Genomic DNA, 19,492 nt, shown 5'->3' on the forward strand with positions numbered 1-19,492 from the left:
AGTAATTATTACAGCAAGTAGTGGAATAACTAGAAAAATTAGAAAACCAAATGGCCAGTAGAATATATGCATGTTACATACTCATCCCTGTGCTGAAAGCAGGACGAGGAAGGTTTCTTCTCAGTGCTGCAAATGACACTTCCACTGCAACATATCCACATAGCAAGTGCTGTCCAAAGATGTACAGTATTCCTTTATCATTTTGTAAGCATCAGGATTTTGTTTATTTTCCATTGCCATTGTCTGTGGCTTTTTCCCACTTGAGGAAGACTCCAGACACCTGTCATAAATAACACTCCTTACACAACTTGTCCAGCCTGGGGCATCTTAACAGCCTTATGGAGCACCTGCTGCCCTCTACAGATCAGGCATCAGATGCTTACTGTTAGTAGCAGCTAGAATCACGTGGGAGTACCATAATCATTCAGATGACCAAATCTCCATAACTGCTATCAGTGTTTAGAAACATTCATTCATTTTTGAACAAGGCAGAAAAAATTTCTTTATAGCACTTGAGTTTTGGACAGTTGGTGTTACCCGTATTTCACAAGGGATGCTCATAAGACTCACTGGTACAACAGGCCAAAAAGATACATATGAATGAGGCACAAGAGAACACCCCCCTCTAAGGACATAAAGCACAGAGTGCATTTATTGTGCATCCTTTTCCTTTAACCTATGGAATTTCTGGGCTCCAAAACAGTGGATCAGTCTGTGGACCATGCATATAAGCAAGGCATCAAATGGCAAATCATCTACTAGTGTGTTTCAGTCCAGGCAATGCCAAAGCAGAAGGTTCCTATCTTGACAGTGAGATGAGGAGAGAGAGGCTAAACCACCAGCTCACTGACCTCAATCTTAGAAAACCCAATGCTATTACATACACAGAGCTCCAGGTGATTGATCTAGAAGGCATTCAGACAATGTCACTGGAAAATACTGAAGTGAAATACACTCTAGTAGGCACAGACGGGTCTGCCTTGGAAATCTTGTAGAATGTTCACACCCAGTCTAAATTCATTTGGAGAGCTTCTGGATAGAGATTGCTTTGACCTTCTTGCGCCTTACAATAACTATTAAAAACCTGAAAAGCTTTTGCCTGAACAGTTAGAAATTAGACCACATCTCACATCTAAGATACAGAGTGAAGCCTCTACCTTGAATTCACAAGGCTTTGGAGAAGGTACTTTTTTTTCCCCAAAGCAAACTCATGCACTTAAAACAAAGAATGACCACTTTCAGCAGGAATCTAGAATGCTTCCTGACAGAAGGAAGCAGTCCTACCTTGAACTGTGGGACTGCACAAGTCAGACCCATGACTATGACACGAGGCTGAGGGCCAGACCAAGGTTCTGCAGTGGAGTGCAATTTAGGTAAGGGTATGCTGAGCTTGGAGTGAGCTCTTCAGATTCTTCTCTACTGTTAGGAATGAGTCTTGCCTCAGAGAGAGGTTGTTTCTCCATTGTGGCTTACTTTTAGGTAACGAGAAGTCCCTCAGCAGAGGCATAATATCTGCAAGGATATTAAAAGGATTTGATAGTCAGACAAAGCAAAAAAGTGTTAATTTGAACAAAAAAAATAGCTATCCTTATTTGGCTATATTTATTTTTGTATTTTGGACAGAGTTGAGACGCTGGAGAAAGTTTACTTTAAATATCCCTGCACAGGCTTGGAATTTATTTTTAACACACAAAGCATTCCTATACAGTTCATAACTCTGCAAATTGACACGTGAATTTCCTCTTCCATTTTCCTCCTCATTGCTGTTTTTTCCCCGCCTCTGTACAGTCATTAAAAGAACTCTCCATAATTTGCCCACGAGGCCCACTGCCACAAACTTCGTATACAACTAGACAGCATCTTAAATACAGGGCCAGGGTCTCCATAGAAAATGACATCACTTTAAGTCGTAGAATTTTTTTTTTTTTAAATGCTGTTTTATATATCCACCACTAAGGAGAGCAATCTTAAAGTAGACTTACCCTAGTTCAAAGAGTTGAAGTAAAAGAGGTAAAAAGAGATGAACTGTAAATTTCAATAGGTCGTCAGCGAATTAAAGCTGCATTTGCAGGAAATCATTATTTTCCTTAGAGGGAAGTTTTCTGCTTAAGGGTAAGCCGACAAACCACCTTAAGTTTCTCCAGTCCAGAGATGGAAAACATCCTTAATGGCTTCCGCTAACTTATCTTTGAAGTCCTGCAGTAATTATGCAACTGCTCTGGAAACAGAAGAGGGGCCGCCAGGAACCCTGCCTCTGAGCACAGCATTGGGAGGGCAAAACAAAAACGTCTTTGCCGAGACTTCCCCCCACCTCAGCCGTAGGCCAACTTGGATGGGAACGCTGTAGTAAGTGTCAGGCTTTTATTGTCTGCTCTATTTTTGGGGATTTGTTGCGGAGGAAGAAAGCGAAGCCTGAGCATCATGTGGACAACTTTAATATCTGGGCATAAATGCCCAGAGAACAGTGCCCTGGCTCCTTTTGCCCCTGCGGGAACAACATTGCTGTGCCTTCCATCATAGAACTCCGAGATCTGAGGCTTGGAGGAAGCGGTCAGTTTTGAAACCATTGTAAAATTTTCAGGAAGGTGTAAAAGACATCAAAGCTAATTTTGAAGCCCACTCATCCATTTGGAATTTGCAACCAAACTCAGTTCTCATTTCTGCTTGTCTAAGTCCAAAATATAACCTCACTTCAGTTATTCCATCCATGCGAACAAGAACAACAGCTGACCCACAATATCTGGGTAAGTGCCAATTTCAGCCCTCAACGAATCCAAGTATTTTGGGGAATTGATCAAAGGTTCATTGATGTTTGCTGAATTGTATCTTAAAAGGATTCCTTGCACTAATACATTTTAAGTAAGATCAGGTGGCAATTCATAAATGCAAGTGGCAGTGCTGTAAAAAAAGCAAACCATTACAAACTATTCTTTCCAGAACAGTTTTTAAAACAGGAAATTTGGAAGATAGGGAATAACCGAAAAGCATGTGAGAATATGGAAGTTGTACTGTCAGCAGCAGCAGAGACTACAACAGCACGACAGCTAAGCCTGGCAGGTTCCTTATCATCTGTAAATTACAGGGCATTTGTACCATTAAAATAAAAAAACCTCGACAGTATAGTTCTGCAGTGGTAAAGGAAAGCTGCCCCAGCAATGACAGGAGATTGCTAAAATCCGGTATGGACCAAAGAGGAAGATTTGCCAGAGAAGCAAGTAGCAGGCAAATGAACCTGGCAACATATTAACAAAAAAAAGCAAAACAAAACAAACAAACCAACCCAAAACACTTAAACCGAAAAATGAAGGCAAGAAGTTTAAATAGATTTCCATTATGCTGCACACACACACACAAAAATTACCAGGCTACAATTTTGGATGCTTGTGCCAACAGAAACCGTTCAAGATGTGAATTCCGTAGCCTGAAAGACTATCTCAGTCATAATCAGTTCTAACACTGTATAGTTTATTCAACATTAAATGGCTTAACCTTGTAAATCTTTAGCAAATTTTATTACTGTCATGAGTCATGACTCTAATCAATTAAACATCAGGACTCTTTGGGAAAGAAACTAGCTTGCTTTTATAGTTTTCTTCAAAGATATAACCCCAGAAAATGGAGATACCTCCTTACATTTAACAGAAACCTGAAACTGAGAAAAAGTTTCAGAATCAGAACACTCCAAATATTTCAAAAGAACAGAGTTCTGTAAAGATTGAATAAAGTGAAAGTATTTGGAAAAAACCCAAGCTATTTAGCAAAAATACCGAAATCTAGTCCATTTCCTGTTAGAAAACAAGCTGGATTTCCCCCTCACTCAGTTATTAGGCGATGCAAAGGCAAGTATTCTTCTTCACATTGTGCCCTCTTCACCCTTGTTATTCCCCCTGGTGCATCCAAACTGTTTTCATGTATTGCTCAGAATGATCTGTTTCATTATTCAAATCAACACTCTGTAAAATGGAGGGTGGTTAAGTTAAGCCGTTAAAACACCAAAACAGCAACAAAGTCTTTCTTCCCTTGCCTGACAGTCCTGCCCTGGAAACAGTGGTCCATGGTGAATGTTAAAAGTTCAAAGTGTAAAAACCCTTTAGGGGTTCTTGCTCTGAGTTGACGTAGGAGATGGTGTTCACAGAAGCCGATTATTTTCTTCATGTTTTTCTTTCCATTTTCCTTCCTCTGACCCTTTGCAGACACAGACAGGAACAAGCCTGAACCAGTTTAACTCTGAAACGAGAGCCTATCCTGAGCAGTCTCCATGCTGGTCTCCAGCTTGTGCACCGGTAGCGCTAAAAATGTGCTATTAGTATTCAATCCAAAATGGGTTTGTTCTTGTCTTTCTCTTACAGATCAGGCAGATGGGTAGCACTAAGATAGGTGGTAAAACTGGCAGGACATTAACGATATTTCTAATCACACATGCGCATGCACAGAGATTTTCCTAGTAACTTCTCTCTCTAGGAAAAAAAAAAAAAAAAATTATGTTCCAGACAAGCTTAGCAGGGTTATGGCTGTCAAGAGACTGTTTTCCCAAGCATCTAGGTAAGATTTGGGCTGAAATTATAGTTAATGTGAATTTTAGTGCAAAGGGCAATCACTTCAGTGAGATGGATTCCTAAAATATACCATAAAGTAAAAGTCAAAGCTTTATCATGCAATCTTGACTCACACAAGTTGTTCTTGCAATACATCATCCCTTAAATCAGGGAGACTGCTGGAACAAGGGCACAGCATTCCCAGAACATCTCTGGGAAGCTCTTGGGGTGCTTCAGCTAAAAAGATAGGTTCCCTTCTTAATTCAGATATTAATTTCATTTACACAGTCAATATATATATACACTTAATAGTATGAGATGCTTTAGTCTACACAGAAGTTCTTTTTAAAGAAACTTAATAACTTCTTACAATATGAAACAGTTAACTTGAAAACCCTTAATTATCTTCAGGAACTAACAGCATTAAAATAGTCCTTAATTAAACACTCAAGAAAACAGCCAGACTAATCCTAGAGTTCCTTAATAGCATGAGGAATGCAGTAAGTTTTAACAGGTTTAATTCCTTACTATGTTGTCATGACTAACCCTTGTTTTGGAAAGAAAACCCAGAAAAATAAATTTAAATAAAATTTGATAGTTGCAGTTCAGTAAATCAGCTGCAAAAATCTCTGTGCAGGAAAAGTGAACAGATGATTTTAAAATTATACAGAAGTCCGCTAAAGCAACACAAGAGTGTATTAAGTTTAAAAGCCTTAATCATTTTAATCACCCGTCCACAGAAACTCATTTTTAGATACAGTTTCTTTGAAAATTAAGATTTTGGCAATACCTAACACTGCAGCTGTGGATCTGATCATATTTAGGAACTTCAATTTCTCTACTGCCAAGGCTCTGCTGTATTTTTTTACTTGTGTTGGGGCCTAGAGAATTGATAGATTAGTTCAAGAGGCGGATCTAGAGCTACAAGACATGTAACAGCAGGACAGTAACTCCAAAACTCACTGCCAATCTTTTCTTCCCCCATTTGCTCAAGTATAGACTGATACACAAATCATAACCTATTTCAGGTACAGAAGGGTGCTTCATTGCCAAGGGTCATACACAGCCTTTAACATCTCAGAAATGATGTCCTGGCTCCTGTACCGCCACTTCCAGTCCTCTGGGGTAACGAACCATTCCACCAATTCCCACAGGGCTCCTTCTCTCCCTTTCCCTTCTGATAAGTACTTCTACACTTCTGCATCTGGCATTGCCCTCTACTCTGTCCGCTCCTAGCTTTCCAGCAAGTAAGTCTCTCTCAAGTTCATCCAGCTCTCAGTTCTTGGATCTAACTGGAATTTGCTTTAATACTTTCTGGTGCCAGCGCTGCTGCACAAGAGAAACAAGCTCTTACTGTTACTCAGCTTAGGGCTGTTCACAGCCAGTAGAGAGTTGTTTTTGGAGTCCTAGCAAGGCAGAGAGGAAAGGGCTAGTCAAAAAATATTTTCATACTTGTCCTGTTTCCTCTCTGTCCCTTTATTAGCCTCAAATATCACTCTTCCCTTTCAAACAGGTCCATCTATTCATCTTCCGCTCATCACGGCAGCACGATGTTCTAACATCCTCCTTCAGTCACTTATCAGCGTCACACACCTCTGTTAGACACACTTTTAGATAAGGGATTTGGTCCAGTGACATTTTCAAAGCAACAGGTGCTTTCTTTGGACAACATGTGGCATTTTGGTTTGTTCCCAGATTTTAGGATCATCAGGCAAGACTGTACTTTGGCAGAGCAGCAGAGCACAGCACCTCCAGCCCACGGGAAAGGGCTGCTGAGCTGGTCTTCTATCTGCAAATTCCTGCTGCTTCAGGTTCTGAAGAGACAGAAAGCTGCCATGGCTTGGGGGCTCCAACCTTTACAGTACCTAAGCCAGTGGGTTAATGGCACGCTTGTTTGCAGAGCCCAGAGCTGTAAAGTGACCTCAGCCTGTGCTTCCTGCATGCTCATTTCCACCTTATTCTGCGCTCAGCTACCAGGGTGGAGGGAAGCTCTCTGACACTGCTCTCCCAACACTCTCTGCAGCTTTGGATCCACCCCATGGGGCACAAGACACCTGAAGGCTCAGAAGATCCCGAGGACATCAGTATACCCCAGGGTAACTAAGCAGGGCGCAAGTGTCCCAAGTGCAGGCAGGTATACAGAAACGGGAATAACACAACACCTAGAGAGCAGTTATTAAAAAATAAATTAAAAAAACAGAGTTAGTTTTCATATCACAATTACTGCAAAAATTCACACACAAGTGATCCAAAACAATTTGCCTTACTTGGTGATGCAGATTAGCAAATCTGCATATTCCAAAGAAAGCAGGGTACCAATCTCATCTGAACTGCAAAATTACTTTGTATTACTAGCCTTCCTTCTCTCCCTTGTGAGAAAATAAGAAAACCTAGATAGCATGTGTTGAAGAGCCAGAGAAAAATTAGCATGATTTTTAGGAAACGTGAAAAAAGATGGGTCACAGCAGATTTTAAATTCCCATCTCCAGGCAGAAAGAGTACTCATTATTGACCTCTTCTCCATTTATTCTTTTGCTGCTGACAGCCAAGACAGCGTTAAGAATCACTATGGAGTTACAACCTGTTCCATTCATCAGTAACTGTCAAAATGCACTCAGACACAGAACGGCAGAGCCCAGTTTGCAATACTGCTTTATACTGGATCGAAGTGGGGCCATCAGTTGCAGGGGAAAAGCCAGAGTGTGACTATAGGGACTGAGAACGAAAGGAAGTAGGAATGGGTATACTTCTGAAGTTCAGCTCCAAAAACGCATTCCACACTGTGACTGGGCAAAATAAAACTCCCCGTCATGTGTTATAAAGGAGATCTCAAGCTATGAAAGGGCTTTCCACTATACTGTGAGCCCTGAACACAGCTGGCTACACCCAGATGTTCTACGAGGTTCCTGTAATTTCTCCAACTCGCTTCTAGTATGACAAAGAAAAACATTCATGCTGTGAAGTTTAAATCAGTCCCACTAGACATCAGTATTTCCCTCCTTAGGAAGGAGATGGTCACACAACAGATACTTGAGACTCCCACAGATCACTGTTCCACTTCCATTAAATTCACACGCCAGATTTTGTTCAAGCTTTAGAGAAAAAAAAAATATGAGGCATACTGAATGGTATTTTCACTAATATAAAGAATTTTGAATGAATCCTGTTCCACTCTGCAAATACAAGCCATATCTAGCTTCCACTTTTTATTCTTCATTGTAAATACTCCAACTGTTTCTCTATATCACTCAAAGGAAAAAAGGGTTTGTCACAGCAGGCATCACCACCAATTCACTGGTTAGCAATAAGAGACTTTTCCCCACGCAGGAGCCGAGAAAAGCCACAAAGAGCAACAAGGCTGCCATCTCAGTCTCCCCAATACTTGTCTTCAGTGTTTGCTACATTCAGGTAAACTAATGGTCTTTATACATACCTTCAGTCTCCATCTGGGAAATGCAGGACTGACTGCAACCTCTTCTTGCTTCTGGGCTGAAGGATATACCGTATACCTTGAAATGTATGGAATGACCTCAAAAGCATGTGAAACAGACTGATATCCAAGCCAGCATCTTTACACAGAGGAAGGATTAGTCTTATTAAAATTGCCTGCTTTGCAATGCATCGTTCTTTCTCCTGCTCTAAGTTAACTCCTGCAAGGCTGGTAACTTGCTTTCTTTCATAAAGGGCTATAAGCACCAGAAGAAACACAACAGAACCATCTAAAGGGGAGATCACCTGCACAAGGCAACCTGAAATTAAACCAATCACATGCATTATCTTTCCATTTTCATCTGGTCTTTTGAAAGTACTCCAGCGACTCATTTCTGTTCAGACAAATGTCAGAGAGAAAACGAACAACACGCATGAAAGACAGACAGCATCAAGCCAGCTCATTCACCCAGTTCACAGACGCACCGGCTGTGTCAGCATCAGGCAGGGTACTCGCAAGCAGAACTACTCATTGCTCAGCATTGGCAGCAGTGGAGAGAGGAGAAAAAAAGGTATTTTAAGAAATACTGCATGTGTTCTAGGAACAGAGAGTAACATGGATCAGCTAGATTAGCACTCACTGAGGTAATTCCATGGCCTGGTGCCCAAGAACCTGCAGCCATGATAATACAGGGATTTTACTGGTCATAAATGGAATGTGCTGAAATGGGCTAAATGGAATAGCACGCTTTATATTGCATGCAGAGACCTGTGCTGACTAAAGCAGAGCATGTGGTCGCACAGATATGCCTGAGTTGCAGCTGAACAAGACAGAGACAAGTGGATTCAACCCATGAGTTTAGCAAGACTCACACACTGAACACAAGGATAAGCACAGATAAGTGCTACTGAGGCTTTAAGATCTAAGCCCAAAAACTTGGCAATACAGCCAGATACAGCAAATAATACAAAAGCTATTGAGTATGCCACACAGGTGAGCTCTGCGCTAAGCTCATGAATAAACACATACAACAAAAAGGTGACAAAACCAGAGATTTCACAAGGGATGACACAACAAAGTATGCACAGAATTTTCAGAAATGCATACCATCGTCTTTAGGCATCTAACATTTACAATTCAACTGTAAATATAACATTTATAATTCAACTATAACACTGCAGTTTAGTACACTACGCCTGCTTTTCTCCTGTTTCTATCCAAAGATGGTTAATGTGATGTCCCAGTATCGACAAAGTACTCACTACAATTAAAAAATATACCCATAAATTCAAATTGGTTAACGCTTTAACATTATTCAATATAATAATAAATTAATGTTTTAGTAAGATGACAAAACAATAGAAATCACAATGGATTCTTAAGACAAATTTCCATTAGAAACCATGACTGAATCCATCAATAGTAGAACTACTTAACTGTAATCAGGTTTGATTGCAAGAAAATCAAGAAAAGCTGAAGTAGATCACCAGATACCATAACCTTTACTACTAGAAAGAAATAGCAAAAGCACTGTTTTCCGAACTACAAAATATACAGCACAGCCCTTAACACAGGTAAGGAATTTATTTTTTCCCCTTCTCTTCCTCTCATACTTAATATTAGATTAGAAAAGTAGCTGTACTGCTGTATACCGCTTTGGACTCAAAGCACGTAAGATGAGTTTTCCTATTAACTTTGTACAAATACACATCTTTGTCCCTGTGAGCTTAGAAAAAACAGAAAAAAGATGAAACACTGTTCTTCTCCTACCCCCAATCATCAGAAAGTACCCTCTCAAGGTAAGCAGGCCTACTAAGACCAAAAGATACTGCAGTTCTTGCTGTAGCAAAAAAAAAAAAAAGCCCAAACTCTCACTGGAAAGCAGCTGTAAAAGGTTAAACATACATGTTTAATTCAGGGGGAGAAAGGTACTCAGGAATTTTTCCACAATAATAGCTCAAGAAATACAGCAACATTCTTCCAAGACAGAAGCAAAATAATATTCACCTAATTCAAAGTGAGGAGCATCTCCTATGCAAACTTTATTATGCAAATAGGATAATCCCCAGATTCCCCACTCAGTCATTTAAGTGAAAATACCAGAAATGGCACAACTAGAATCAAAGACAGCAAAAATAAAGACAAGCACATATCTTTCTCCGATTCCTGTTTCTCATTTTCTTCCTCTTTTTCCCAGTGATGACAGGCTGACAGATAGAAGGAAATAGACATCCACCCCATACTCTTCCATACAAAGTAAATACAAAAAAAAAAAAATCAAGTGTTTATTGGAAGTCTGCATGAAGGCACAGATGAGCTTGATTACAGACACATTGTAACAATTACAAATATATGTAAACACCTTGAGATATACAACAAAGCAATAATACAGCTAATACAGAATAAAATATAACCTGCTAAAAAAAAAACCCAACCAACTTCTTTGTATCGAGGTTCTTTCAACAATAAGCTCTGATTCACACCAACACAGTGTAATGCTTTTAAAGTCATCACTTGGATTCATGCTCAACAAACCTGCACTTTGACCATTGTTGTTAACCAGTGGATTTATAAATTTGATCCAAATTTGAACAGGCTTCCTTCACTAGGATCAGGAAAACATGGGAATAGCCAGCTAGATGCCCAACCAACCTACAATGAGGCTTTGCAGATTCTCTAAATACACAAAAGCAATCACCAAGGTACTGAAATTAAATATAAGCTTCAGAAAAGCTCAAGGATGCTTGTTCCATTTTTACTTGCATTTGAGGAAATTGCTGTATTTCTGCAGGAAAGGAACAGTCTACAGCTGTCAGGTGATTTTTTTCTTCCTCCACAGGAGGCTTAGATTTCATCTGAAACACCTGCCAAAACAAAAGTCAGCAATCACAAACTAAAGTGCCTTGGACAGCTTAAGTTTTACCACTAGAATAAAACACCTTTGTATATAGATGCAGTATTAATTTATATCGTGACAAAACCCACCTTTGCACGCAGAAGACTACTTCCAATATTTCTCTGAAGAGGGGAATTGCTTTTTTTGTTTTTTAATTAGATACCAATGCCAGGAACTTAAGAACTGCAACATAGCACATTTTGAAAAGAAACCACACAGAAAAAACAATTGTAGTTTTAGTACAGGCAATTCCCAGGCCTAGCCCAAGAGTTCTCTGAGCAGCAATTTACCACAGGGACACACAGTTTTCTCAAACTCAACCCTCAGCCATCTGTCCTACCTCCCCGCTCCTCCTCTACAAAAGCTTTATAACCTCCGGAGCCCAGTTCCAGTGAGGAAAGACTCCTAATCCAGGTAACACATGCAGAACAAAACCTAGCACAGCTATGACATTTCTCCTGACCCTGCAGCCACATCATCCCAAACTAAAGATGAGGTAGTCCTTTTCTTTGGAGCCCAACTAGTTGAATAGGAACAAGCGCTATTCTCCCTAAAGTAGCAGCTGTCTGTTAAGGCAGTGCCAAAGTCCATAGTTTTATCTCCTTTTCAGGGCACACTACTAATGCAAAAACAGCAACAGCTGCTTTAAAAAAAAAATAAATACCACGATATGAGCACACGCTCCCACTTAAACTAGGACTGCATCGTAAAGGCCACGATCTGGCATATTCAGTGACTTCCTCCGGTCCACAAAGTGGCAATGACTCTTAACCTCTATTCGTACTGGGACTAGCGGTTATTAGCCAAAAGGAACATGAAGGATATCCTGAGTACTTATTACAGTGAGAAGTGGAATTTAAAAAAAGTTAAGAACGCTAGTCCAAATCAGAGAAGGGCTGGGAGAGGCATTCAGCTCCTCAGGGAACTGAGGAGACCAGATTGTCTCTATGCACACAGTCCATTTGGTACTCAGGGGCTATGGTTTCTTTCAGATCTTTCCCCTCAAGGAGGTTGTTGTAATATATGCATGTATTATAATTTTATAGCTTACAGTCATAAACCTTCTGGTTTCTTATGAGATGGCTTGAACTGGAGAAATATGCTCTGCATAGTCCATGCTCTGTAGACTCCCAAGGATCAAAAAGAAATAGACTGCCATGACTGAAACAAAAAGGAAACATCAAAAAGTTGAACAGTATTAGAATTTATACTGCTTGTAAAACTAAGCGTTAGGATTAGAAAAAGCACTACAAGACTTAAACAAGGTCCCTGGATGCATCCTCTTACTAAGCAATAATCAATACTGAGGATGAGAGACTGCGTTCTTTGATTGACAAAGAATGCAAGGCTCTTTTATTTGTCTCCATGATCAGTTTCCACTTATTTAACAAAATATACAGAGTCTAAATTGTTTCCTGTCAGCAGTGCAACTCGCTCAGATCCCAGGAACCTTTCTCATTTTCATTGCTTCCAAGACTGCATTTTTCATTCAGCTGAAGTGCACAGGGATTCCACCCAGGCAGATGGATTCCTGAACATGAACATTTTAACAGGAAAGAAATCCTGTTCTGTTCAGCTCCAGTACGGCAACTGCCAATAAAAAAAAAAATCACTGACACTTTCTTGAAAAACTCTGATAGTCCTTTCTGCCCTTGGGAATATGCTCTCAGAGGAGTACATGTAATTAAAACAATCTTATCTGGCTGTTAGCTGGAAGACTATCTCCGAATAGTCCCACCTCTTCTTCCAAAGAACTTCTCTGGAACAAATCGTGCATAAAATAAACTCTTAATACTCTACAGAGTCTCATCTGCATTCCAGTGTCCAAGCCAGATCCCTTGAGAGAAAAAGTAAAAAGAAAGCTGCTGATTGTCAGAGAGGAAAGCACTGCTCAAACAGCTAAAAGATTTTTTTTTATGCTTTTTTTAAACCTTTAGCTGTAAAGGGGTACACTCAAAATGCTCATCACCGCTAGAAGTTGCTAAATTGCTCTTGTGGCCTTTCACAACTAGTGATGATGCAGTGTGGAGTAATGAAAAGAACAGCAGAAACCCACCCAGGTGCTTCTGAGATAAAGAAGCCAAGCACTGAAGCCCTCAGGGTAAGCTGGACCTCACTGTCAAGTGAGTTTCTCCAGTCTACAGGAGATCTGATAAAAATCACAGCTTCAGAATCGTAATTCATGACTATAACTCACCAGGAAAACTGAAAATCCATTTACATTTATTAGGAGATGGTTGTGCACAATTCCTCATCTTATTCAAAAAGTCTACAAATAGAGTTTAACACTTCTGATTGCAAGCAAATGTTTGTTCAACTTTCTTAGTTAGGTAAGGCCAATTTAGTGCCTTGTTACACTTTCAGGGTTTAGTATACATTTGTCAGTTCTTTACTTTCCTTGGGTAACAGTCCCACTGGAATAGTAAGGAGAGTTCACTAAGACACTTGATAACAGCAGCTAAACTTGGGTTACACAAATTCAGTTTTGGAATATGCTTCAAACTTAAATTATTCTAGGCAATTTTCCACTTTAAGATCTTAAAACAACACTGTCAAAGGCGTTCCCCATCCCATCCCCCTGCCCCTGCATTTATACTACCACCACTATGAGCTCACACTCTAGAGAGCCATACATCCAAGAACCTCAAAGCACTTCAGAAAGGAGGGCACCATTTTAAACAGTGGTATACTTGAGCTGGAATCCTACTTATAAAAAAATATTTTTTTTTCTTTGTCTTATGTTTACAAAAGGACAAGCGTCAAACTAAACCAATCCTATCTTGACCTCAGTCCCACCTCTGACTGCCTGTAATTTTCACACACACAATCCTATAACTGATTCAGGAGCTCTGTTTAATTAGAATCCTCACAGCTGAGTTTCCTCTATGAGCATCTGCTATGGTCAATTATTTTCAGATGGAAGCACCAGTCAAATTTTAGGTCTGCCACAACCTTGAGAATCACTTAATTGGAGAGTCACTACCAAAACTAATGTAATTTGATAATGCACTTGATCCCGTATTGGTTTAAGAAGTGTAATAGACTATATAAGCATTCTCTAAATTCTCTCAGAGCTGAAACTACATTGCTACAGTGAAGAAATTCTAGTCTTGCCTTAAGCAGAACCTTTTACAACATTATTTTAACTTACTATTTTGATTTAGAGCACTAATTTTATAAAGATTTTTCAGTTTGCAATTCTTACTGAATAGGTGAGTGGTAAACATGAAAATATATGTACAAGTGTTAGTATACTACCAGAATGCTGTACTTCCTTCTTAAAAATGTCCTTAATAAAGCATTAGGCATGTCAAACAAACTTTTGTAAACAAAAGATAAATTACTCACGTTCTGCTCTGATTATAGCCAGATACATATTCTCATAAAATAAACATTCTCTTGTCATTTTCCATGGCCCACATATCCATATATATGAGGTAAACCACTTAAAATCATCAATAATATATAAACCTCAGTACTCAACAGGAACCTCAAGAAAAATGTAACTGAGTAAGATGTCAATACCAAGAAGTGACACTTTGTTCCACTGCAAAGTGAAACCAATTTATTTGTGCTAAATGAATGGAAAGAATGTATTCAGAATACATTTCTTTATACATTGTACCGGCTTAGGCTGCTAAATAAGCATTCATTAGTGCCACGTTGTGCTACTTTCTTGTACTCTGTTTCTACCAAGCAATACAACATTTTGGCTGTTAGGCCAATATATTCCTATATGCTCATCTTATATGGTATTTTCTAACAGACTTTTGAACATTTAAAATACCTGTTCAAACTTTGCTTCGGGGGAATCACAATTAATATATTTTAACAAGAAAAAAAATTATCATCAGCTGTTCTCTACAATCACATCGCCTTCTGCAGCAAAAAAATCAAAGAGCACACTGTAATCAGCTATCAGTAACCTGCGGGCAGGACCACACTTACCGAAGTTAATTGTGACAGATCACACAGTATGGGCAGCTTACAGGTTAACGTAAATGTCAAGTGAAATCATCAAATATTAAGGTCCACGAATTGTACATTCCACAGACTCCAACAAGCCAGTTCCCTCACTGCAAAATTCCGACTGTACCATACGTCTGAGGTGCTTTTAAACAGGAGAAGTATGGATGTGTCCTGTGTGCTGAATTAAGCTTGTTTACTATGTAATACAATAGAGTATGTGTCTCGGGCACTGATTAGGGTGTCTGACTCACTTTTGCACTAGAAGCTGTTATTTCAAATGACTGAAACGTAGTGCTGATTTTCCATAAGCTTGGTAAACACTAATATTTCAGAATTTATCATATAACCCATCATGCCTTTAATTTTCTGCAAATTGTCATGAAAAAATATAAAAAGGTATCCCTTTAATTTTACAAACCTAAAAGCCAGGAAAATGAAGCTTTGGAGCCAAGCAAAACGACATAATGCCGTATTACCAAACAGAGTAGCAAATGTTCCAGCCAGAGAATGGACATACATGTAGTTCAAGTAAACACTGATGGAAAACTTTGTTAAGTTAGTGTTGTAGACCCACAACACTGGCTGCATTTTATACAAACGTTTACAACACAATTAACAGTGAAGCCTATATAACCTCAGTGCAAATAAGTCAAATCCAAATATGCCAAGTAAGCCTTTGGCTTTTAGTAAACTGCTCCATATTATGAGTCCACTTCTGACAGACAGACTGCTGAGCACATGCACTAAGGCTGAGAGGAGGGATGCACTGAATGTTGAAAAGTGGCTGACTGCGATGCTGCGGATTGGACCGTAGGTTGCACAGGTGGTGGAGGTGGTGGCGGAGGTGGCTGCACTGGGGTCTGCGTGTTTGGAGAAGGAGGAGGAGTGGGACGTTTAAATTTGTCGGGGCTGTTACTTCTTCGTGGTGAAGGCCTCTGCAGAACAAATATTGAAATTATGTTTAACACACTCCTGAACAACTTTAGGTGCAAGTCCTCTAATCAATGTACCAAGCTTGGCAAAGGAAAAAACTACAACCAACAAACAAACCATAAAAAGATTGTGTGGGAAGAATCCATTTCAAAACATTGCAAGAATCACAACACAACTTCTACATAAAATAAACATTACTCTGAAATGAAGCAGCAAAGGAAAGGGGAAGTACTTTTGAGATCAAACAGAACCCACGCTCCTTCCTGTCAGCTTGCAGGAAGTGAACACAAGACATATGTCCTGAAGGTACATTTACCTGTGATGACCCACAACCTAAAGAGAAATGAGAGATGCTGCAGAGAGAGCACTTCCTAGTTGTGCCTGCCCCACCGGTAGGTGCTTATGAACTTTACACTGCTGGTGTATGAAGTCCAACTATGTGGTACCCGGTGTGGGTGGGAATGTTTCTAATGCCAGAGAGTCTGCTCCAGCATCTCTGCTTTCTGAAAGACTCTTAGCCTGCACACCGGAGCAAGACCAAAGCGTAAAACAAGTTGTTCTTCGGAGAACAAAAATAGGTTACAACCCTTTGAGCTGCAGGAGTGAAGCAGTTGTTAAGAGAGCGCCCCTCAACAGAAACCACAGATTTTCAGCAACCCGCATGTTTAAACACAAAGATTCAAAACTCACTTTATCTTTACAAACCAGCAGGGGTGGGGGGAGGTGTGGGCAGGAATCTTCTTTACTGTTAGCAATGTAAAAATATAAATTACACTGCACAATACTAACTTCTGCACTCTTGAACCCAAAATGCTCACTACTTACCGATCCAGTTAGCATGAATCAAGAACCTCAAGACATGACAAACCACCCACCCACAATTAATAACCAACCAAAGGTGATCAACTCTGGAGATAAGTATGATTACAGTGCTACACTGAATGTACTACAGGTAAAGTTAATTTATTCTGTAAAGGAGATAAAAAATGAAGGGTCAAGAATCAAACTGCAGTTTAGTCAAATAATGTATATTGTATCTATTTTTCTGCACAACTATGTACAATTGATTAATGGTCTACGCGAAAAGCCAAGGATTCTTGACAACCAACTGATGTCTCTGAAACACTTAAAATCATTTATTGCATTTGCATACATCTAATAATATGAAGGTACCCAGTTTCAGTATTGAGACAAAGCCAAGAGCTACTTACCAACACCTTTCTCAAAACAATTAGTATTTTGTCCTGAAGGTGATCTTTTTCATAGTGACTTGATGTGACACCAAGTAATTTACACTTTGAGAAAGAGTAGTATTTCACAGAGACTGAACAGAACAAGTTCCTTGAAAAACTTATAAAATTAGGTTCCAGGTTTTCCAGAAGCATAAGATCTTCCTGTGACTAACTCATGTGACACAGCAGTGGGCTGAACCCGGACCAGGACTCTACCTTACTGCTGAGCTCCAGCTTCCCTCCTCTTCTACCCACTATTGTAGCGTTCCCATCGCTCTTTGCTTAATGAAATTAACAATTACCTTTGCACGCTCACCTAAGTGACTTTAGAAGCAGCCATATTTTAGCATTCTACTAAAAATTCTATTGAAACATGTTTTCACATCTGAGAATGACAAGTATATGCAACAACCTTGCAGGATATTTATATACTACCATACCTGTTGAGAAAAATCAAAATGGTCTTCAAACAACAACTATAAGGTATTTTGCCAAATGGTTAATAGTTAGGATCTGTTTGCTCATTAAACTCCACAAATAGAAGAAACATGATTAAGTAGAAGTGCATCAAACATCAGAGGTAAAAAGGAAATAAATCCACTTGAAAGATATGAGAAATTGTCCTAACAAATGTTTATATTAACTTTCTTCTTTGCCAATGAGAATAGAAAATAAGAGTTAACTGCCTGTTACAGTGACATGGTGGTAGCATTGTGTGTCATCCTGAAGAAAACCTGAGCTTGGAGCAACCTCAGATGACTCATCCGTCAGATGGTGGAGACTAGGAGAAAAATGAAAGCAATGTTTTTACTTCCCGGGACAGGCTTAGTAGCTTAGAACATCACTTCTCACACCCTGCCTCCTGATCCATAAGATGATACCTATTACTGTCCTTAAGATGACAATACATCCTATTCTTTTGCAGAAAATAAGGTTCTCCAAAAAGAATCAGTTTCTGAGGGGTGAAGAGGAAAATCAGGGTTGAAGAAAGCAGCAATAGATATCTTGGAGTAAGGAGACAAAAACAAACATTCACAAAAATGTTTTGTAAAAAAGCTTAAGGACAAGCAATTATAATTTTTAAAAACCAAGCTGACATTGGTAACAAGTATTTACTATTTTAAATACTTACTGTAATACCATGGGACGGTCCCATATGTTGCACATGAAGGCCTGGGGAGTTGTAGTAAGACATTCCAGCTCTAGTTAGTGAAGTTGGTGGTGTGAAACCAACTGTATGACTTGCATATGACAGACCTAAAAATTGTTAAAACAAGGTAACATCAACATTCTTGTTTATATTACAAACTAAAGAGTGAGTTTTTAAAAATTTTTATAGTTCTGAATCAACAATAGGTTAACAAATGGTAACTGCTGCCAGATTAGATGCATAAAAAATAGTTATTTTACTGAAAAGCGTGATGTAAAATTAATTTCTTTTCTTGTAGTAAATTACCATATGTTTCAAAACATACACTACACAATGTTAAATGTAACTTTTCACTTAACATAAGTGGTGTAAGGCTCCCCTGGAAGCTTAGTTTTAGTTCACAAGTGTTTCCATCCAGCCTTCCATTTCTCCTCAGAGGGAATGGCTCCCTGAAGAAAATACAGTGTGAAGAAGCAGAGAGGTTGCGCCTGGAGAAGCCACCTAGCACTGGGCCACAGCAAGTTTCCGCAAAGAAACTGGATGTTGGTGGCTCCTCCAAGGCATACCAGATCCGCACCCAGGCTTCCTCCTGTTTTGCCTCGGCATTTATAGGCAGGGACCCTAAGATCTTTGAGGCTGTGAAGTTAAAACATTCTGGGATTCGTTGCTAGCAGGACTAGGCTAGCAACTAACATTTAAAATTACAACTTGTTTTATCCACATTAAGGAAAGCCTAATATTCAAAAGTGCACATATCTAATTCTTCCATCTAAATATTTCCTTTCTGTAAGACCTAATTTATAAAAATGCAGAGTACCTGTATAGCTAACCAAGGTAAGCAGGAACAGCAACTGCTAAGTGCTTAAAGTTCAGACCTTGAAGTGTTCTGAACATTTTGAGTATTTCTCAAAACAAGTCATTTTCCAAAACCTTTACATCATTATTGCTTTCTGACACAACTATCACTAAGGTAGGAGACAAGATTTTATCAGCTGTTCAGTATTAGACAATGGCAACTTCTTTGGAGAATTATCACCAGAAAAATTTCTAAAGATCTACTAAACTTTTATAACACCACATTGGATTTAACAGTTTTCACGCTTCTTCAACACTAAATGAATGCAAAACAGTGACGCTGCAGCTACAGTGTGCATCAACACCCAGCTCTGTCCTTCACCGCGTGTATCTGTGTTTGTGCCTACAACTGATGAGACAAGATTTTTGGGGGAAAAGAAAAAAAACCAAGCCTCAAATCATTAATAAAGTCATATAGGAAAACCTATTCCACTCGCTTCCTTCAATTCTAAGTTTGATTCTGCTGCATCCCCAATGTATGTATGGTGCAAA

The 19,492-nt window shown here is 39.3% G+C and overlaps 1 protein-coding gene across 6 annotated transcripts in view; it reads right to left on the reverse strand.

Moving 5' to 3' along the window:
- Positions 1–9,853: 9,853 nt before the first annotated feature.
- Positions 9,854–19,492, reverse strand: part of CCDC6 (coiled-coil domain containing 6) — a 56,586-nt gene continuing 46,947 nt past the window's right edge. The window contains exons 8-11 of one of the 6 annotated variants that reach the window (XR_010071534.1): positions 18,128–18,252; positions 14,810–15,765; positions 11,913–12,022; positions 9,854–10,829 (exon numbers count right to left, since the gene is read on the reverse strand). Coding sequence is in view for 1 of the 6 variants with exons in the window: in XM_063338060.1 (XP_063194130.1) it covers positions 15,574–15,765; positions 18,128–18,252 (317 nt within the window). In the remaining 5 variants the exon portion in view is untranslated. Of the gene's footprint in view, positions 15,766–18,127; positions 18,253–19,492 lie in introns of all 6 variants that reach the window. The other 5 variants (XR_010071535.1, XR_010071532.1, XR_010071533.1 and 2 more) reach the window with 5 other exon arrangements.

This window comes from Chroicocephalus ridibundus, chromosome 6 (assembly GCF_963924245.1).
Source record: "Chroicocephalus ridibundus chromosome 6, bChrRid1.1, whole genome shotgun sequence".
NCBI lineage: Eukaryota > Metazoa > Chordata > Aves > Charadriiformes > Laridae > Chroicocephalus > Chroicocephalus ridibundus.